This window comes from Heterocephalus glaber, unplaced genomic scaffold (assembly GCF_053883595.1).
Source record: "Heterocephalus glaber isolate CG9 unplaced genomic scaffold, H.glaber_assembly_v1.0 deba00001004, whole genome shotgun sequence".
NCBI lineage: Eukaryota > Metazoa > Chordata > Mammalia > Rodentia > Bathyergidae > Heterocephalus > Heterocephalus glaber.
The window spans coordinates 9,519,621-9,540,842 of record NW_028258179.1 but is presented as its reverse complement, the minus strand read 5'-3'; the positions used below and the strand labels follow the sequence as shown (position 1 = coordinate 9,540,842).

General features: G+C 65.6%; 2 protein-coding genes across 7 annotated transcripts; both read right to left on the bottom strand.

Moving 5' to 3' along the window:
* Nucleotides 1-19: 19 nt before the first annotated feature.
* Nucleotides 20-7,585, bottom strand: Erfe (erythroferrone). The gene is given in 9 exon segments (XM_087209314.1): nt 20-2,339; nt 3,135-3,195; nt 3,666-3,765; nt 3,843-3,951; nt 4,022-4,378; nt 4,667-4,963; nt 5,711-5,830; nt 6,574-6,730; nt 7,434-7,585. Coding segments are annotated over 9 exon segments (1,452 nt in total). The 3' UTR covers nt 20-2,240.
* A 3,002-nt stretch (nt 7,586-10,587) lies between these two features.
* On the bottom strand, nt 10,588-19,186 carry Klhl30 (kelch like family member 30). 6 transcript variants are annotated; one of them, XM_004868402.3, is made up of 8 exons: nt 19,116-19,186; nt 16,942-17,738; nt 15,391-15,526; nt 13,984-14,070; nt 13,394-13,549; nt 12,333-12,521; nt 11,699-11,844; nt 10,588-11,184 (listed from the first exon to the last, which is right to left on the bottom strand). In XM_004868402.3, exons 2-8 carry the CDS (start codon nt 17,713-17,715, stop codon nt 10,933-10,935), a joined length of 1,740 nt encoding a protein of 579 aa, XP_004868459.1. In that variant the 5' UTR covers nt 17,716-17,738; nt 19,116-19,186; the 3' UTR covers nt 10,588-10,932. The 6 variants fall into 6 exon arrangements, 5 of the variants coding, with proteins under 5 accessions (XP_004868459.1, XP_087065673.1, XP_021103056.1 ...); XM_087209547.1 differs by having other exon boundaries at nt 17,107-17,738; XM_021247397.2 differs by lacking the exon at nt 19,116-19,186 and having other exon boundaries at nt 16,942-19,104.
* Between the last annotated feature and the right edge of the window lie 2,036 nt (nt 19,187-21,222).

Here is a 21,222-nt window from a genome sequence, read left to right as displayed (position 1 = left end):
GGCATCTCAGACTGGCTCATGCTGACCTGTAGCTGTGGGCCTTGGGGCCCTTGCTCTGCTCACCCTCAAGACGAGCCCTGGGGGCAGAGGTGCCAGTTAGGGACAGGCTAGGACAGCACCAGGCTTCTGCAACACTCTGGCTCTGTTCGGTTTCCCATACAGAAAGTGTCCAGTGCTGCCAGCGGGACAGGACCCGGGTCCCTAGCGAGGCTGTCCCGTGGCGTGCGGCCCGGGGGTCCAGCTCCTTCCACTTCCTTGCTGATGGCACCATCTGGTAGAAGGCTCTGAGCACCAGCTCCGACCGCCCTCGAGTCTGGTGCCCTGGGTGTAAATCGTGTACCACTGCACCGAGCATCCCCACTGCCGTCCAGAATGGCCCTGAAATCGCTCTCACCGTGGGGTAGTGTGAGCCAGGGGCTCTGCTGGCCTGAGGGGCAGGGTCCCCCTCCGAGAGACCCTGGTACCGTGTGAGCCGCGGACTGGAGCACTCCAGGAGCTTTTCAAGCACTTGTTTACATGGGAAACGTCATCATCCTTACTGTTTTACTAAAGTAGCTCTTGGGCCCTGTGGGTGTTGGCTCGGGCTGATGTAAGACTGAAATCTTGCCTTTCCAGAACCTGTCTGGTAATGTTCGCAGGCCCCAACCCAGCCCTAGGCCTTATCATCCGGCCACTCTAGTGTCGATGCTTGGTGCAAGCTGTAGCTGCCTGGGGTCTGTCAGTGTCGGCCACACACAGCTTTAGTGCTACCCCTCCAGAGAGGTTAGAAGCCCGCTGGCCGGTCGCTTGGGCCTGGGGCTTTGGACAGTGCAGCATGACCCAAGGAAAGGTTCTCAGCATCTGCAGTCAGGAAAGCATTTATTTGGTAAATGTCTCCCTGCAGCAAACCAGGTGTCGTCCTGCCCGCTGTGGCCCGAGTCCACAGTCCCGAGTCTGTGCCGTGCGCCGTAAGTAGTCCCACCTGGCCGTGTTCCACGACAGGTGCCTCAGCGGGCTGCTGTGTCACGCTTAGGCTGAGAGAAGGAGCTAGGTGCCCCCTGTGGCTTTCTCAAGGTAAAAGCTAACTAACCTGCTGCCCACTGGGTGCAAAGTGGGTCCAGAGAAGGGAGTGCCTGTGCCGCCCCTTATCGGCAGGCACTTCCTGGTAGGGCGGGTTCCAGTCCTACTGAGAATCGGACCGGCCAGCCCTGGCAGAGCAGTTGGTCTGCAGCGTCGCTGCGTGGGCATCTGCTTCTGGAGACCGCCTGGGAGCCAGGAGCCTTCAGCCTGGATGTGGTCACCTTGTCCTGAGGCCACCTGGAAGCTTCCACGGCTGATTTCCGCCCCGTGTCCGCCAGGCGTGTGCACCCCAGCCAGGCCGGATGGATCCCCTGGAGGCCAGGCCGCTCCTGAGGTCCTTGGTCCTTGTCTCCCTCCGACTTCTCAGGGCCTGTCTCGCCTTGGGAGAACCTGGGAGGCTGTGGGCACTCGGCTCTCCACAGGGCCACTGCCCTCCCCGTCCCCAGACAGCCCACAGCACTTCCTGAGAAAGGCCGGGCCTGGCCACTTGTCCGGGCTGCCCCGTCCACACAGTGGTCAGCAGGCTGGCTGGGCTGCAGCCTCAAGGTGTGTGGGTTCTCCCCGAGGCCCAGCAGTGAGCGGAACCCGGGCATGGGAAGGGACCTTGGCCAGCGGCCCCTTGGTACAGGGCAGGGGGTGCCTCTGGTTACTGGTCCACAGGGACAGGCTCAGTCCCTGGAGGTCTCTGTCCAGCGTCCCTGCTGCCCTGAGCTGCTATGCCAAGGTCCTCAGCAACCAGCCAGCGCCCTGAGGCCCATCTGCAGGCCAGCGTCGGGGAGGGCTGTGTGGGACCCGCTGGGACAGACAGGCGACAAAGGAGCAGCTGCCAGGCTCCCCTCCCCTCCCCTCCCACCTGCTCTCCCCTGCTGGTCCCTCAGCCCAAAGTGTGCCAAGAAGCCGGAAAAGGCTGGCAGGGGCCAGGAGCTGATCTGCAGCAGGATGTGCAGGTACTGTGGGGACATGGCGTTCCCAGGGTAACGAGACCTCGCTATACAAAGTGACAGACATCAGCAAACTGCCGTGGAGCACACCGGCTTATGCTTCACTCTCAGGCCTGCCTTCAGCACTGGACTCCCAGGTGGGCTTTCTGCCACCTGTGGCCACTGATGCTCCCACACCGTCTGATGCCATTCAGACATCTTCTCCACTTGCCCGGGACAGGAGGGGCCAGCAGCAGCCACTCACACACCCAGGAGGATGGCACTGAAGTGGGAGCCACTTCGCACGGTGAGGGTGGAGCCGCTGGCGTTGTCCAGGAAGACAGAGGGGTACTGCCCCACCTGTATGGATCAAGGGCGCCTGTCAGGCAGCTGCTGCCCTGCACCCCTGTGCAGGGGAAGGGCGGCCAGCCCGGGGCACGTGCTCAGTAGGCTGAGGATTCGCCCAGCACTCAGCTCCTACCCTAATGCTCTGTTCCAGCTCCCTCCAGGCCACACCAGCAGGAGTGAGTCCCTGCTCAGGGCGAACTTCCTGTCCATGCCCTCAGCCCGGCCAGCTCCCACTGGCGGAGCCATGGTGAGAGCTGTACTCAAGCCTAGCTGCCCGGACATCCCCAGGGCTCCACCTGCCAAGCTGCATCCAGGCGCCCGCTGGATGGTGAGCCTGCTAGTTCGAGCTCTCAGCTGGTTCAGGAGCCCAGGAGCCCTGCCCGGGCTGGGGCAAGCCTGGGGCCCCAACGACAGTTGCTGTTAGCAACTTCTTTCTCCTTTAGTAAATCCCACCTTCATGCCAGCTTCCCTGCCACTGGCCAAAGCCCCACAGCGGAGGAGGCTCCTGCTCGGGGTTTAGCATAAAAAGTAACATCTTGGGCTTCCCACAGCTGCAGAGGGCCGGGCATGGTGAAGCTCCGAGCCTGGCCCCACAGCCCTGCGCAATGCCAGAGCCTCAGGAGATCAGCACATTGCAGACCCCAGAGCCATACTGCTGTTGAAGAGCCTGGGCTGCCCGGGAAAGCGTGGGCAGTGGAGGGAGACTCGGACCAGGAGCCTGGCTCTGCCTGGCCTGCGCTGAGCCTCCTGGGCCTAGCCTGGCACCCCTACCGGCCACCTGTGGCTGTGGCCCAGCTGGCCCCGTACCAGCAGGTACAGCACATCATTGACACAGACGGTGAAGAGCTCACTGCTGCTCTCCAGGGAGCTGCAGCCAAGACAGGAGGCTCAGCCCGCTCTGAGGAGCACCGCCTTCACCTTCGCCCATGGCCACCTCAGTCAGCAGCGGAGCACCTGGCCCCGCCCGCCTGCTCGGGTCCCCAGGAGGGGCAGACCCGGGACCAAAGGCCTCTCAAGGCCGGAGTCCAGCAAGGGGCAGTCCCTGCGCCAGTGGGAAACCGGTGCCCAGGGAGGCAGTGTGGCTGCAAGTGACGTGTTAAGCTGGCTAATACATTCGGGTCTTTCAACGCCAGAAGCCTCAGTTTCCCCATTCAATCGCGCCTTCTCCAGCCTCCTGCCAGTGCTTGCTGTGGGCCTGGGCCCTGCGCCGGGGGACAGAAGACAGCAGGAGGTGGCAGGGACTGGCCTCGAGACCCGGTGGGGCAGTGCAGCATTGAGCAGCCCTCCTGGGTGCTGGGAGGGCGGGAGCCAGGGGGCGGGAGGCAGAGGGTGGCCCACCGGACGCCGGGCACTCATGCGTTGCCCTGGCAGCGGGACTGGATGCAGGTGAGCAGGCGCAGGCGGTCCCGGGGGCACGGCGAACCCCGCCTGAGCGGCGCTGCGGGTGGCTCGGGGAGAGGTCACGCAGGGTGGGGGTGCGGGGCAGGAGCGCCCCTCCCACGCCCCGGGGCTCACCTACGTGCAGCGTGGCTGCGAGCACATAGAAGCTGGCCACGGGCGCCGTGTACTGGCCGCTGGTCAGGTTCAGGCCGGAGCCGCGGTGGAAGGCGCCCTCTGCGTCGGGCTGCGGGGTGCATGGAAGTCACCCCGGGTCCCCCCTGGCCCCGCCCGGCCCCGCCCACGCCACTCATCACGTAGTAGAAGCTGAGCTCGTGCAGTGCGTGCCGCCCCACCGGGGCTGCCCGGCGCAGGCGGCAGTGGAACGCGGCCTCCACGCAGGGGGCCGGGGGCGCGGCCAGCAGAGCCAGCACTTCTTCCGCGTCCTCGTCCTCGTCCTCCCGGGTGGCTGCCGGCTGGGCGGGGCCTGGTGTGCACGGCTCGCCCTCCGCGCGCTCTCGCGCTCCCGAACTGCCCCTGGCACAGGGCAGCGGTGGGTGGTTGGACCACCCCGTCCCACGCCCCGGAGGATGGCCGGGAGTCACGGGCCTGGACCCTGTGTCCTGATCCCACGGCTGCCCGGAGCCCATAGCTTTGCTCAGCACTCTCCAGTCCTAACCCGCGTGGCGGGGAAGAAGCTGAGCGAGAATAACTACTACAGCTGCACCGGAAGTAACATCTAGGCCCTTCAAAAAGCCCCTGCAAGTGTTGTTTTGTTGGGGTTTGTTTCGGTCTCGCTCAGCACCCCAGGCTGGCCTAAAACAAGCAGTGACGCCTGCTCAGCCTCCTGAGTGCTGGGATCACAGGCGTGTGCCTCCACACCCGGCTGGAAGTGGTGTTTAGAAACGAGCAAGCTACACGGGATGGGGAGGAAACGACTCTGTGGTTCATCATGTTCCCAGTTCCTGTGAATAACGCGAGCCGTGCTGAGCAGCTGCCCAGCTACCCGGAGTGCAGCCAGCCTGGGCGGGGTCCTGGTGCTGGTCCTGAGCAGGCCTCGGACCCGAGGAGCCAGGTCCACCGTCCTCAGTGAGCCTTCTCCTCCCACCCGGGCAGCCTTCCACACTTGGGCCTGCTGCGTGGCTGCGGCCTGTCCCCTCCGGGCCCTGGGCACACCCCGTGCCACCCCTACCTTGGAGCAGCAGCTGGAACTCCTTCAGCAGAGCCTCTGGCAGGATGAGGGGCCCTGGCAGGCCGAGCTGGAAGGGAACCACAGTGGTGAGGATGCCGCGCACTCTCGCCCTGAGGACAGGACGGGAGCCATCCGCACAGCGGGGCTGACCCAGGCCGTCCTTCCAGGGCCTCACCTGACCCCACAGCCAGGGAAAGACAGACCCTGGGTCAGAGGCCTGGCTGGCTGGCTGGCCCTGCTGGGGGAGACAGGGCCTCCCGGCTGCTGTCAGAGCCCTGTACCTAGAGTCAGCCAGGGTCAGCAAGCCCCGCGGACCTGGCCCAGCACCCTAAACACCCACACAGGGCCAGGCCAGACCCAACCCGGGAAGGAGCACGTCTCCTGCGTGGAGAGGCCCGGGCAGGGCCAGCTGGTCAAGGGTGGGCAGGTGGACAAGGCCATGGTGGGAGCCCACCTCGAAGTGCTGCATCAGAACCCAGTGCTGAGGGGCCCTCAGTGGACAGAGAAGCCCTGATCCGGAGCTCCTGGCCGTGGGGAGCGGTACCTCTGCGGCTCAACACAGGAGTTGGCTGTCAGGACCAGGTGTCAGGTCCCTGCCCACGGGGCCCCAGGCTGAGTGACAGGGGAACCAGCCAATGGGAGAGAGGGAGGGGGCTGGTCTTCGAGGGCCGCAGGGTGAATTGGTCCCCTAACTCAGGGCTCCGTGGGTTGGCCTGGTCCCCCAGCCTCCTGCCCTGGGGTGTGCAGTTGGAAACACAGGTGCACGAGAAGCCCCGATGAGGGTGACGGAGGGTGACGGACACCTGCTGCTCACCTTCAGCCTCGGGGCCTTGCCTCTGCTCCTCTTGGCGTTGATGCCCTTGTTGCTCTGCCTGACCAACAGCATCCAGGTGTCCTGGGGGTTGACACTTCACGTGTGCGTGGCACTGGGCTCCTGCAACAGCCCACAGGTCAGTCCTCACACCCCACAGGCCTGCTCTGCAGGAGAGGACCCTGGGGAGGGCTGCCCCTCAGCACAGCCCTGCCCCTCGAGCTCCGGCACCGTAAGCACCCAGGAAGAGGTGGCTGTGACCACCGGGGATTCCCCGATGACCCCAGGAGTCCCAGAGAGGTGATTTCAGCTGAGGGCACAGTGGGCGGGACCAGGTGAGGTGTCACCCTGTTCATCTTCCTCCGCACTCCTGTCACCGCCCAAGCGAGGACAGTGGCTTCGGGAACTCCCTCCCCATGCACTCTGCGCCTGACGGGTCCTGAAGCTGCCAAAGTTCAGGGAGGAACCTCAGTTCCTGGCAGAGGCCTTGGGGCTGCTGGGCAGCGGGCCTGGCGCTGTGGCATCAGGCAGGGATGCCAGCTAAGAAATGGCTCGAGCAGGCTCGGGTGAGGTCATGGGTGCAGACTGCGATGGCTGACGGGGGGGCTCTTGGGATCTTACAGCTGCCTGGGCCCCTTCGTCCAAAACGGCCTGGCCACCGAGTCAAAGCCTGTGGCTTCTTGGTCGGTCCCTGCTGATGACCATGCACAGACCCTGGTGCCAAGGGGGACCTCAATGTCGGAGGGCCCTCAGGGAGACAGTGTGTCCGGGCCCTTGGTCCTCTCAGTGCTGCCCCACATCCTGCAGGGCTACGGGGTGCGCTCCCCGGATGGCGGGACGGTGGTTCCACGAGGTAGAGACTTCACGCAGACTGGCGTGAGCTGGGGGCTGGCGCTGAGCTGCCCTCCCAGCTGGACCAGGGACCCCAGCTGGAGTTGGGGACCCATGGAGCCTTGCTGATCTTGCGTCCTGGGAGCTGGGCCTGCTGCAGTCTGGGTCAGGAGCCATGGGGCCTCCTGGAGCCTGGGGGCCACAGGAGGCCCAGGGCCAGAGCCCACTTGGCAGCCTGGAGGGCTGGCTGCCCTGAGGGGGCTGTGGGGAGGCATGGTGGGCAGAGTCCAGAGCCCCGGGCACCGCCTGACCTTAGCTGATGCCTTCTTGGCCTGGCACAGCCCTGAGTGGGCCTGTGGGGATGGAGGCCCTTCGTGGGCCACAGACACCTTCAGAACAGGGAGACCCAGAGCCCCGGACTCCCTGCTCCGGGGCCACCTGGGAAGTGCCACCAAGTCCTCCCCAACCTGCGTTCCAGGCCCCAGGCCCTGGGCAGGAAGGCATGGGCACAGCTTCCGGTCACTCCTTCCTCACCTGGAGTCACCGGCAAAAAAAGGCCGGAAGGAAGGAGAGGAGCGGTCGTGGGCCCACCCCCCAGGAAGCACTGCCGGATGTCGGGGGACACGCAGGCCCGTCCCTGGCGAGCCTGGGCTGGCGAGCCTGGGCTGCCCAGCGCCCTGGGATGAAGTTCTCCCCACTTCCCAGCTTCCTCCGCTGGCGCAGTGGCAGTCTGCTTTCACCAGGACCGGTTCCCACGCCGGCTCTGGCTCCCGGGGGCTCGGTCCCCAGGCCGGGGAGGCGGCAGCCTGCACAGCAGCCCTCGCGCGGGAGCGTCTGGGACGGAGAGCGCCGCCGGCCCAGGCCCCACCCGGGGACACCGGCGGCCCCGTCTTACCAGGGGCGGGCGGCCAGGCGCGCGCGGCTCTCGGCGGGCAGCGGGGCCCCCGGCGGCGGCGGATGCGCAAGGCTCCCTGCGGGATCCGGGGCGCCGAGGCCCGCGTGGACGAGCAGCAGGCGCGCGCCGGTGGGGCGGCGGGCCGGGGCCATGCGGGCGGCGGGTGGAAAGCGGCCTGGGCCGCGCGCCTTATATAGGCTCGAATCCCGCGCTCCCGGCCGCGCCCCCTCCCGGCGCCCGAGCGCGCTGCAGGGTGCGAGGGCTCCCGGGCGGGGACTGAACTCCGCGGTGTCCCGCAGGTGTGGGGAAGATGATGGGCAGGGCCTGCCGGGCTCAGCGCAGGTGCAGCCCACCCTGCAGGCCGGAGCGCTGTCGCAGCACAGTGGAGCACGGAAGCCGGGAGGATGCGGGCCTGGCACCTGCTGAGCGCGCTCCCTCCTTGGCAGGGGCTCCCTGTGTCCGCCAGTGTGCAAGAAGGGTGGAGGGGCCCAGGGGTCCTGGTCGGGGCCACCTCTCCCAGCCGCGCAGGAGGCGGCCACCAGCCCTGTGCCAGGAACCACGGCGCTCCACACTCCTGTCATTTTTACTTTTATTAGTCCTTGCTTGCGGAGCGTGACGGTCACCTCACCCCGGGCTTGACGCATGGCGTCACACAGCTGGATTCTTCCTAGGCCCCTTCCCCGCCATCTCTCCTGCCCTTCCCATTTGCAAGAGCTCTGTCTCCCTGTTTCCTACCATCTATCTTTTATTTTCCTCTTTGTTTATAATTTGGGTTTCTCATATAAAAGAAACTGCGTGATATTTAAGCTCATGTGTCTGATTTATTTCACTTAACACTGTGGTCTCAAGATGCGTCCATTTTCCCAGTGCTCCCTTGGGTGTGAACACCTCATTTTCCTTATCCCTTAGTCTTGCACTCCATACTTCAGAGAAAGCCCTGGGTTCAGTGTTATTGTTCGCTGGGATTTGGCCTCTTTCCCAGTAGGGTGTGGAGCTGGTGGTGGGCCTAGTGAGGCTCAAAGGAAAATCACCCTGAGAAGCTGCTCCCCAGGGCATAAGGCCCAGGGCCTCGGTCCTCAGTGCTCTTTCCCTGGCAAGTGGGACTGCAGAGAAGGTCTATCTTTAAAAGCTGACACGCAATTTTTTAAAAAACAAAGGGATTAGATTAATTCCTGAGGAAATTGTAGATCTCTAAGAATCCACCTGGGAAACCCTGAACACAAGCACGGACCCAGCAGCATCTGGACTTCCGCCGCGGGAAGCGGTCAGCAGACTCCACACAATTAGGGCCCTTCACGCCCAGCCCGGCACACCCAGGGAGCGTGGGGCGGCTTCCCTGTGGGCGTCCATTCTGGCCCTGTTGGGGGTCCTTTGAGGAGCCTGGCACAGAAGCATGTGTGGCAGGTGGAGTGCCTGCTCTGTGCTCCCCAGATACGGCTTCATGCAGGGCCCCTTCTCACCTCTGAAAAACTGTGTCCACACCCAGGATGCATCGACTGTGCTGGGCCCCGGTGCACTCGGGAGGTGGCCACTCGCCAGGGACACAGCCCGGGATGGAGGCCAGCTCACTGGACATGGCCACTGTGTCATGCTGCAGGGGTTCTTCTGCTCTGGTTGCCGTGGAACCCTAGTTCGGGATGAATCTGAAGCTTGTGGGGACATGGCTGTGTCCTTTCCCTGAGGGGCAGATCTGCCCAGAACAGAGTTCCTTCCCTACAGGCCTGGCTATGGCACCAGGGAGTGTGGGACTGGAGGACGCGGTTTGGCAGTGTGACCTGTAAGAGCTCGAGTGACATCATCCCCTTCGGCCAGCAGGAGGGGCAGGGTCTGGGACCCAGGCTGTTGCCCTGGGAAACAGCTATTGTCCCAAACAGTGAACAATCCCAGTGATGCCATGGGCTCTGCCTGGGCCCAAATCCGATCGGTTCTGGTGCTGTCCTGCTATCCCATGGTGGTGATGACCCAGCCTGGTGGAAGAGGGAGGTGACAGAGCAAAACATGCTGGGCCTTCAGCTGGGGGCCCTGGGTGTTTCTGGGGTCCCCTTTCCAAAAAACTTTGCTCTCAGAGGAGGCAGAGCTTAGCAAAGAATTGGGCAAATCAAGGAGCACCGGAAACAGGGTTCCCCCTGCAGGAGCAGGCCTGGGTTCAGAAGTGGGGGTGGCGCCAGGGAACCCGGGGGAGCCTGGATGGGGTCCCCACACGCCTGCACGCCCTGCTGAAACCCAAGCCTCATTCTTGGGCCCTCCTGTCACAGCTTCGGCCCGGCTGCCCGGCATCCCAGTGTGCCAAGCTGTGCCCGCTCCCCGCGTCTCCAGAGCACGTCCTTGTCATGGGAAAAAGGCTCCCTTCGCCTCGAAACAGTGGGAGCCCAAAGTCCTCTTGCTGTGCGGCCTCCGGAGCTCAGGCCCCAGCCCCGCGTCATCGGCCCAGTCTCTGGGTCATCCCCATCACCTGGGAGTGGCCCGGTCCTGGAGCTGCGGGGATGTGCACCTGCACCCTAGCCTCGGACACTGTGGTGGGGGTCCCCACACTGCCCGTCCTGGAGGGCACCCCCGCCAGTCACCCTGCTTAGCTCTGCAGTCCTGGCTGCAGCCCTGACAGTGCCCTCCAGGGACCCTGGGCACACCGTCCCCCAAGTGCAAACCACAGCGCAGCAGCACCTTTCTCTGGAAGGTGTGTGTCCCTCCCCACCACACACGTACCCGCCTAGGCCCCCAGTCCCACCCACACGGCGTGAGGCATAGAGCAGCTCCACTTGCCATCACCTTCCAGCTGCCCGTTTCCGATCAAAGTAGGACTACCTGGCTCCCTGCACGCTCCCTTTTTACTTTTGAGACAAGACCTCACTAAGTTGCCCAGACCAGCCTGGAACTCGTGATCCTCCTGCTTCAGCCTCCTGAGTGCTTGGCATTACAGGTGTGCACCAACACGGCTGGCTGTGAGGTCTTCATTTTGAGCAGCTCCCAGCTGGCCTCCTTCCACGAGCTCTGGCTCTTTCCGCTCAACCTGTGGCCAGGTGGTCCTGTGAGGCCCTGGTCTTTCCCCTGGGGACTGGCACCAGACCCTACTCTGGCTGGGCCCCAGGGCAGGCAAGGTCAGCACCAGGGCCTGAACCGCCTCTGACCAAGCCTGTGACATCAGGTGCGACACGGAGCCAGAGAGAGCCCTTTATTGCTCCACTGGCTTGGCTCAGGAGAGGGCCCAGGAGGTTGAGTCTGCCCTGGGGGACCCCAGAGAGGCCCACAGAGACGCCAAGCTGAGGGTGAGGGAAGCAGGCCTGCCTGGGAGGCCTGCTCTGCCCCCACTGTCTGTCCTGGACGGGGGTCCTCCCCACCGCTGGGCAGTCAGGTGTGGTGGCATCCCCGGGCTGTGCTACGTCCCCTGGCGGCCAGCGCCCGACTGGGTCCTGGAGGGGCTGCAGCCCCAAGTGGACAAGCAAGCAGGCATCAGAGGGGCCGTTCCTCGGGCGATGAGGCCCTGCCTGGGGACCCTCGCGGCCTAGGGCTGCGGGGCAGGGCTGAAGGGCTGCGTCCACTTGGAGAGGTCCAGGAAGACGGCGGAGGCCCCGTGGTAGAGCCAGAGGCGGGGCAGGGCGCCGTGGCGGGTCCAGGCATCCCGCACGGTGTCGTAGGCCTCCATCTCCACGTGATAGTCGCCCTCCATGCCCTGCCAGCAGCCACCCGTCACGTACAGCGCGTCACCCAGGGGCACCAGTGCTCCGTTCTCGTGCAGACTGTGCTGGGACTGCACCTGAGGACACAGGGTGGTGGGCAGGAGCCTTCGCTGGGCACCTGGGACAGCAGGGAGGGGGCTGCCTTGCCCCTGTCCCGCCAGGGCACTGGTGCACCCTGGGAGCTCGCCATTCCTCAATACATGCTGGGTGTGGTGGCACACACCTGTAACCTTGGCACTCAGGAGGCTGAGGCAGGAGGATTGCCACAAGTACGAGGCCAGCGGGAGCCACACAGTGAGTTCAAGCTCGGTAAAGTGCCAAGGCTCAGGAATAGTGTGGCAGCAGGAGAGCAGAGGCGCAGCCCTGCCCTGAGCACGGGAGGAGAACGGTGGCACGGGCTGCCCTCGGGCACTGGGGGCAAGAAGCTGCCAGCTCAGCAGTCCCCTCCCGCTTACTGCCCAAGGCGGAGGCTCACTGCCAGCCAGGGAAGCGGCTGCTGCCTGCAGGCCCCAGCTTGGCGCCCAAGGAGCTCGGCCACCTCTCCCCCGCCTGGGCTGCCCCTGCGAATCTCTGGTGGCTGGCGCTGCCCACCTTCTGCCACAGGTTGGCTCCCGGGTTGTAGACGTAGACCTTCTTGGTGTTGTCGCCGATGAGGTAGAGCGCCCCATGGAACGCGGCACAGCGCGGTGAGGACAGGTACTTGCGCAGGAAGGGCGAGGCGATCACGCTCCAGGAGTCTGCGGGCACAGGGCACTGCACCAGGGCCATAGTGGATGCCCGCTCTTGGGCCGGGCACCTCGCCTGTCTTCTGAGCTTAGGGCTCCCAGAACCTCAGCCTCGGGGGTCCTGGCCTGGAGCCCTGGGCCTCGGCCCCCTTCCTGCCCCCTGCCCGGCCCACCCGCCAGGCCTGGGAACCAGTGCCCACCCTCCCCCGGGGCCCATCTGTCTCGTGGATCCTCACATCGCTGCTGTGGAAAGAGGTCCGATCCAGGGCCAGGAGCCGCTGAGCTGGAGAAGGTCCAGCAGGACCTCGGGCCCCACCCCGGAGCCCAGCCCATGGGGCTCGGGGTCGCCCCTACCAGGCCACTTCGCAGGGACAAACCAGCAGGCGGGGGGGGGGGGGACACACGCAGTCACTTCCGTGGGGCAGGGCAGGACCCGCCTCCCTCTGCCTCCCACCTGACGGGACCCGCAGTCACCTTTCCCAGCCGGCCACCACGCCCACCTGTGACGGGGTTGTAGCACTGCAGAGCAAGGGCATTGTACTTGCAGGCGCTGGAACCCACCAGGTAGAGACGGCCCTGGCAGCTGGCCGCGGAGAAGTTGCTGACGTACTTGAGTGCTGGCCGCACGGGCGTCCAACTGTCCATGTAGGGGTCGTAGCTCTCCACCTCCACCACGTCCAGCGTGGTGCCTGGGGGGCAGCGGGGGACAGGGCTGTGGGAGCCCACAGGAGGAAAGGGTGCTGCCAGCCGAGGCTCGGGGCCCAGGACTGGAAGGGCAGTGAGCTTGCCCACTTCACAGGTGAGGAAACTGAGGCTCCTGGAGGCCAGGGCGCTCACATGAGGTCACGCAGTCAGGAAGCGGTGTGGGGCAGGCTCCTGACCCTGGTGCAGGTGGGTGGTGGATGACCTGCAGCTGTGGGCACCCTAGTTCCCGGGGGAGCCTGCTGTGAGGACAGCGGGAAGCCTGTGGACAGGAGTCTCGACCTCTGCAGACCTGGGGTCCCCCGGCACCCTGGGCTCCAGAACCGTGGTGGTCTCTGCTCTCACCAGGGCCCAGCATGGAGAGAAGGGAGGCAGCCAGGACAGGAAGGGCCTCGAATCCCTGGGGCCAGGCATGGCTCTTTAATGAGTGGAGCTGCAGGGGCTTCGCTGTCCAGCACCCGTTACTGCCAGCTCCAGGGCTGCTCGCTGGGTGTCTGGGCACGAGGCGGCCCGGGGCCAGGCTGGGGCTCGGCAGGGAGGACACAGTGGGGCTTCACCCGCAGCTGCCCGGGCCCCGGAGCCTGCGCTCATCCCTGCCAGCAGCTTGAGTTCCAGCTCCTGCTGGACACCTCTGCTTCCTGTGTCCCCATGGCGTCATGAGGCCCCAGGCTGGCGACCGAGAGCACAGGGCAGGGGCTGCCGGGGCCACCTGCTGGGAGCCGGGCGTGGGGCACACTGACCTCACCAGGCAGCCAGCTTCCTGGACAGCCATGGGCAGCCATGTCCCTGGGGTGCGGACTGGGGCTGCGGGCCCAGGAGGCTCCAACCAACCACAGGCCGGGGCGGGTGAGGAGCTCACCACCGATGGCGTAGATCTCCCCGTTGAGCGCCGTGCTGGCATGGTTGGTGCGGGCCTTCAGCATGGGCGCCACAGCCCTCCAGGCTGCCTCCTTCAGCGGGAAGCACCAGGCCTGCGTGGTTGACCAGGTGTCTGCCTTGCTGCCCCGGGAGCCACCTGCCAGGAGAGGCTTTGTCTACATGAGCGCCACCAGCCTGGGGCCTCTGGCCGCAGTGTCCAGCCCCTCCGTGCCAGGGTGTGACCCCTAATGTGCTGAGCCTCCCCAGCTGCCAGACCATGGGCCAGGTTGGGTCTTCAGGGGTGGCCAGCTGTGAGACCTCTGTTCCCGTAGACCAGGGACTCGGATCCAGGTCTCCACCCTGCGTCCTCAGGGACGGCCATGTCCTGGGAAGGGGAGAGTCAGGGTGGCCCGGCAGCCACATAGCTCCTCCTGGGGAGGCGGGACCCCAGACAGAAGTGTGGGAGCCCCGCAGTTAAGTGTCCTGGCGCTCACGTGCCTGGGGAGGCCTGGAGGGTCCCAGCCCAGTGGGGAGGGATGGTTTCTGGGTGCCAGCTGGGCCGGGTGTCCCTGAGGAGCCCCGGCTGCCCACCTGTGATGTAAATGTCATTGTTGAGCACCGTCAGCGAGAAGCCCCACTTGTGGTAGTCAGGGAAGTCGGGGAGTGCCATCCACCGCCCTGGCAGGAAGAGAGGCGGAGGGTTGGCTGGGGTGGCTGATGTGCTGCAGGCCCTGCCCAGGGGCTGGGTGCCCACGTGGCCCCCTTGCATGGGGACGGCTGGCTGCAGGGGGTGACACCCGTGGGGTGGGTTGGAGCCAGGCCTGGCTGCCCGGGTCATCATGATCCACCTCCCCACAGCGCCCTCAGAGCAACACCAGACCGGACTCAGGGTGGCACCCAGGGGGGCACAGAGCAGAGCTCCCCTGCCCCGTGTGGACCCTGCGGTCCCATGCGGTATGGGTCAGAGGGCACAACTGTGGGCGTCGCTAGCGGCTCACATCACTCATGCCCTGCCATTCTTCGGCAGTCAGCGCATGGGGGGCCAGACACCCCTGCAGCAGGCCTGGGACCCACCTGTGTGGCCTTGGGCAGAGCCCAGCCTCGGTTTCTCTGTCTAGAAAGGGAGCGTCCCTGGCTCTGAGGGAAGCATGGGGACATGAGAGGTGTGGGCTGCAAGGGGCAGAGGGACAAGTTCGCCTTCATGGAGTGACCTGGGGTAAACTGAGGCCGAGGGTGAGAAACGCTTTGGGAAAAGCCCACATGAGACAGTCAGCTCGGGAGTGGGCATCTGGGTGTTCCTGGAGGCCTGGCCCTCGAGGCGGACTGGGAGTGCCCTGGGCTGCTGGGACAGTGTGCAGGAGCGCAAAGCTTCACCGTGGGCAGGACTGCATGTCCCTGACTCACACCTGTGTCCCCCGCTGGGGAAGGCCCAGCGTCCCCACCAGGCCAGGCACAGCTGCTTCCTGACGTCAGCACCAAATCCCCCGTCACCCGGCCAGGCTGGGACAGCCACTGGGCCTCGTCTGGGGCCCGCTGGTGGCACTGCCAGCTGCCACAGCACTTTTCCGGAAGTGACACCAAGGCCCCTGAGGCCAGCAGAGGCCCCCAGGTCCCCCAGACCCATCACGCCCGCTCCCCTGCCTGTGCCCTCACAGAGCCCATTTCACAGAGGGGAAACTGAGGTCTGCTCAGGGAGACAAAGGGAAGCCTGGGCTCTCACCACCCCTCGCACGTCATCCCCCACTGGCCTCCTTCCTCACCGGGAGCACAGGGCAAGGCACTGGGACCCCTCCAGGACCAGCACTGGGGCTCCAGCAAGACAGGGGGTGAAAGGGTCCCCAGCCCGATGCACCCCTGTCCTCCCCTGCAGGCCCCAGGCTCATTCCAGCCCACGATGCCCATGGGCACCCTGAGACATGGACCTGGCAGGTGCCCTGTCCTCTGTGGACCCACTCCCGGGGCCCGCAGTGGTGGGGACGGCTCAGGGCGGGCACTCACTGGCCTGGGTGTCGTAGAAGGCGAAGTTCGCAGGGCGGGGTGCAGGCTCCTCCCCGCCCTCCTCCTCCTCCTCCAATGCCTGGCCGCCCACCACGACCAGCACCTCCTCCAGCCTCTGTGGGGGGCTGGGCAGCACCTGCAGGGTTGGCACAGTGAGGCCACTGTCCAGGGGCTCGCATAGGGGGCAGGCAGGCCTTGGCACACGTGTGCACCTATGTGGACACACGCGTGTGTGTGTCTCTGGTGGGCTGGAAATGGCGGCAGCTGCACAGAGTGGCATGGACAGCAGCCCTGTGTCCCTGAGGGCAGAAGCTGCTGCTTCCGGCCACACCAGCTGTCCCCCCACCCAAAGCTCCCCTGCACCCCCTTTGGGGTCCAGAGCCGGAGCCAGTTCCTCAGCAAGACCCCGGCCTCCTGGATATCCCTGCGCCCACTGGCCTGCAGCAGGCCACTCGGGGTGGCCCCACCATCCCACTGCCCTGGACCCGCTCTGGCCTGCCCAGCCCTTCCACCGGCAGCACCCTTGCCATGCCTGGGCTCTGCCCAAGGCCAGGTGCATAGGCCAGGTGGCACCCAGAGCTAGCATGTGCTGGCCCCGTGCTACACTGTCAAGCTGAGCCAATTTCTGTCCCTCCAGGCCCCAACCTATGCCGGCAGCTGACCCGCCTTGGGCTCCTGGCCCCAACCACGTCAGGCCTGTTGCTGCCCTGGGACCTGCCCTACCCTCCGCCCCTGCCAGCTGGAGTGGGAGTGGCCCAAGATGACTGCCACCCTCTGGGCAGGTGGCACTGCCATGCCTGTCTGCATCCCCACCTGTGCCACGTTCCTGGAGGGCATTCCCTTCTCTTCCCCTTGCCAAGCCCCTGCCCCATCTCGAAGGCCCAGCTCCGATGCCACCTACCCCTGGCACCCACTGCCCGCCAGCTCCCCGCAGGCTGCCCCTACCCCCCGAGCATGCGCCTGCCTGCCTTGCTGCCTCTGGGTCTGCCTCCCATCTCCGTGCCCTGGGCTGTGGGCACCTTAAGACAGGGGCGCCTCCAGATCGCCAGCCTGGAGTCGGGTCTGGATCCCTCGACCCCCTTGGGGCTCAGGGTGGGGGCTGGGTCCCCATCACAGCTGTGCTCAAAGGCGGGGTCCGGGAGGGGATCAGGTCACGAGAGCACCCTGTGCTTCATCCAGGGGAAGCCGCTCACAAGCCCACCTGAGCAGGCTCTCGAATTAGGAGCAGGGCCCACTCCAAAGGCACAGGGTGTGGCTGGGAGGGTCGCTGTGGTCCGGGCTGCCAGGAGGTGAGCAGCCATGGAGCTGCGCCACCAAGGCCTGAAATCCGGAGCCAAAGTCGGCCTCCCCTCCCTTACGCTGTCTTCTGCTCTGATCTGTCACAGCACGAAAGCTGCGGCCCCCAACAGCCTGGGTCTGTCCTGGAGGGTGACCAGCGATGCTCTCTCAGTGGCCGCCCCAGGCAGGGAGTGATGGAAGTCTGGGGACCCTTGGGGGCCTCACACTGTGCTTCCTCCTGCTTCTCACGGCTGGGGCCCGGCCCTCACTCACCCCGCTGTGGCCCTGGGACAGGGCCACCTGGCACGCCTGTGATGCCTGGATCAGCGGCTCTGTGGCCAGCAGCTCCTGCATGCAGGGCCTGGGCACAGCACCCAGCTGCACCAGGCTGAGCAGCCCGGGGAGGTGGGCGGCCCGGGGCTGGGGGTCATGACGCACCCAGCGCAGCAGCGCCTTAAGCCGGCTCTGCTCAGGCTGCACCTGCAGCAGCTCGCTGGCCAGGCAGGCAGCCAGCCGGTCCCGGGGCAGCTGCAGGAACTCGTCCTCCCGAGCCACGGCCTCGAAGTTCTCCCGCAGGAAGGCCCAGGCCTTGGTGGCCACCCCGAGCAGGCCCTGCTGCTCCCCGAACTCGCAGATGCCCAGGCAGTTGGTGGCGTCCAGCTGCTGCTGGAGGTAGCGGCCGCAGACCTTCTGCACGGCCGGGAAGTTCAGCTGCGAGGCAGTACGCGTGAGCGCCTCCACGTTGGCCTGCGTGATGGTCAGCCGGCCGGTGTACACGAAGTCCACCAGCTGCCCCACCACGGACGGCTCCACGTCCCGCAGCTCCACGCATGCAGAGAAGCTCTCGGCAAAGTCGCCCACAAACATGGCGTGGAAGTAGGGGCTGCTCAGCGCCAGGAGGCCACGGTGGCAGGGCAGCTCCCGGCCGCCCACCAGCAGGGTGACATCGGCCAGCTTGGGCAGAGCGCGCAGCCGCTGCAGGCCATCCAGCATGTCCTGGGCGTGCGAGGGCAGCTGGAAGTCCAGGTCGTCCACATTCCGCACCATGGTGCCCGGCACCTCCCTAGCGCCTGGAGAAGACAGTGAGGTGGCCAGCCTCATGGATCCAAGGGACTGCCATGCCCACTGCCCAGGCCAAGCTCCGTGTGGCAGGCCGAGGGCTGCACTCACTGTATGGGGGAAGCTGAGGCTCAAAGGAGAGAGGCCCGAGCCCTGGACTTCCTCAGCCTCTCTGAGATGCACAGCCCAGACCCCGGGGAGTAGCCACCCCTGCACCTGCACCCGCTGTGGCTTCTTCTGCCCAGGCGGACACTGCTGTGCAGGCCACGGGAGCCGTTTCGGGCTTCCTGCCCCACACCTGCTGTGACCTTGCAGGTGGCCGTGGGCAAGCCACGCCCTCTCTGCCGGGCTCCTCCTCTGATGGAGAGGTTGAGGGTGAAAGGGCCCGCGTCCCCAGCCTCCCATGGCTCCCTGGGTCAGCCCTGGTTCGCTGCATGCTGTCGTCTCACAGCTGGGGGCGGGGACGGGGGCGGGCAGCACTGCCCAAGAGCACCCAGCAGGAAGTGGGGGAGCCAGGCCTGGGCCACGGTCGGGCACTGCTTCCCCAGGAGCTGCTGCTTCTCGGCCTAGTGGCACAGGACTTCCACTAGCAAATCTGCTGACACACATTCACATATCTACTTCTGCTTGTTTGCCCGAAGAAAACAGTCCCCAGAAAACAATCTGCAGGTGTGTTCTTTGAGGTCACCAAAGAGCCAAAAACTACACAGCAGGGAGGCATCTGTCCACCAGGGGGCGCCACCACAGGGAACGGAAGGGCAAAACCCCAGCCAGCGTGTGCCAGTCACTCCCTGGCACGCTGTGGTCCGGTCCCCTTCCTACAGAACCAGAGAGGACGGAGGAGCCCGCCTCAGCCTCCAGGGCCAGCCTGCGTGCCCCTCGGGGTGGCGCCCTGGCTGGATGAGGGCAGACTGGCTGTGGACTCTGGGCGAGGGGGCCTGTCCCAGCCACCGCTCGCAGGCCTTGCATTCCAGGCATTGCTGCTGCGCTGCCCTTGGCCAGCTATGAGGGTGGCGGCGTCTGGTGGAGGCCCAGACGCTTCCTGGGGCCTTGGGCACCCGCGGACACCTGCTGCCCAGGGTGCCAGCCTGGGCGGGGGGCTCCTTGGGTCTCAGAGTGAAGGAGGTGAGTGAAGGAGGGGCAACAGAGGGCCCCAGCACAGCCTGTGGGGTCCGGCCACGTGGCCCTGGCTGCATTCGGGGTCCAGCCCCTTCCCCTCTCCAGCCAGGCCAGTGTGGAAGCTAGCCCTCGAGCCTCATCATGCTCAGGAGCCGACAAGGCCTGTGGAGGGCTCTGTGCCAAGCCCACTCCTAGATCCCCAGGCCTGGCCTAGTGCACCCCGCACCGCTGCTCCTGTCCCCAGCCCCAGCCCGGAGCCCCAGGCCTACCTTGGAGACGGCTGGGACCTGAGACGGAACTGCCGGCCGCGGCAGGGCAGATGGGCTGCTGGGCCGGTGGCCACGTGGGGACCGGGCTATTTTTAGCCTGTGTCTGCACAGAGGAGGGTGGGGAGGGACAGGCCAGCGGAGGGAGCGAGGTGACAGCGCCTTGCCCACTGTGCCCTCTGAGCACCCATACTGGCCACCCATACTGACCGAGTGCCAGGACAGACAGCGGGGAGCTCCCAGGGCACACGCGAGCTTCCACACCCCCGGGGCCATCAGGGAGGCTTGGGGCAGGGAACGCAGTGTTCCTGACAGTGGGCACTGAGCCGGGCACTGGGGCACAGGGGAGCCGAGCTGGGGATAGCCTCTGAGTGCCTATGTGTAGCTTCCCACGACGCGCCCCGGGTGGCCTCGGTTTGCTCCCAGGGAAAGGGATGTGAACGAATCTGGCTGCTCAGCCACATCCCCAGAGCTGGGGTCTGTGGTGGCGGCAGGGAGGCTCTGGTGGCAGTAAGGGCCCCACGGAGCAGGCATGGGGACAGAAGCACAGCCCTTCCTGCCCTATTGCAGCCTTGGCCAAGAGCTGTCGGTGTCTCCCTCCCCGAGTGCCAGGGCCAGCTAAGAAATGGGGTCATCTAAAAATACCACAGTGGCGCCAGCCTCCCAGGCAGCATCCCCAGTGGCCATGGGGCCCCACAGCCGGCCCTCAGCAGGCTCGTGGGGTGCCCAAGGTCTGAGGGTGAGCTGGGAGCTGGGGCCCACAGATCCCTGAGGCAGCCACTGCCAAGCCGCCAGCAGGGTCCAGTGCACACGGGGCCTTGGCCCTCACCACCGACTCCTTCCTTCACCCCTGCACGCCTAGGGGCCTCCCAGGCCCCCAGGGGAAGGGCCCGATGCCCTCAGAGGCCCTCGGCCTGTGTGACCCACACTCCTGGCAGAATGGGGCCATTTCCCTTGGCAGCACTGTGGTGACCCCAGGGCCTTTGCACTGGGCAGCATCCTGTCCTTCTAGTCTGTACTTGGAGACAGGGTTCCCGGCACAGACTGTGCATGGTCATCTTTCACCCGGCACAGAGCAGGGTGCCCTGTGGAGGGGCTGTAGGCTGCTGGGGACCAGCTCCACAGCCACCCTGGCTGCCTCCTCAGGGCTGCACAGTGCAACAGCTCCCAGCACCTCTTGCGTGTGAGGTTCCTGTGGGCACGGAGCGCCAGGGAGCCGTCTGTCCTTTCTCCCACAGCTGACTGGCGCACTCAGCCTGCCGCCCCAGGCCTTCCCTGTGGGCCTGCGGTCCTGGTGTGAGCCGCTTCTCTGCCCCCTCTGCTGACCCAAGTGGCCACTGCTCGGCTGCAGCTGCTCCATCACTGTGACGCCTTCAGCCTGCCACCAGCCTGTCACCGCCTCCCACTGTATCTGTCAGCTGCTGTTGCCTAACAAACTGCCCAGAGGCAGCGTCTCCCAAAGGCACGCCGCAGTGCTCAGGAGTCACCCGAGGGGTGCTGGCAGGCTGCGGGTCGGGGGACGAGTCCTCCCTGCATGGCAGCCGCTTCCCTCAGGGGTCAAAGGCAAGGGCGCTGGACGCAGCCTCCTCTGTGGCCGAGTCCGAAGTGACACCGTGGTGCCGGCTGTACTCTGGGAGGCTGTGCACTGACTGCCAAAGGGGGTTCCCTGGGGCTCCTCACAGCTTCCTTTGTTTGCTCCTTCAAAGGCAATTTAGTCATGAAAAACCTGGCTACCTTAAAGGTCACACAGGTGTGTACAGTGCTTCCACCATACTGGGCAGTGTTCACTGCCTCTGAGACCTGTTTTTCTTTCCTTCTTTTCTTTCTTTGCTTTTGGTTTTGTTTTGTTTCTCGGACAGGGTCTCACCATGTAGCCCAGACTGACCTCAAACTTGCAATGACAGGGCCGGGGATTTAGCTCAGTGGTTCCACCACCTGCCTCGCAAGTGCTGGGATTACACGTCTGGCCAGTCTGCTTTGCCAGTACATGGGGCTGGGAAAGGCCCAGACAATTTCTGCCTCTCCAGGAAGCCTGGTTTGGGTGCTTATGAAGGCGCCCTGGGTCCTCGGTGAGCAATGCTCCCCCAGACAGCAGACAGAGAGGTGCACC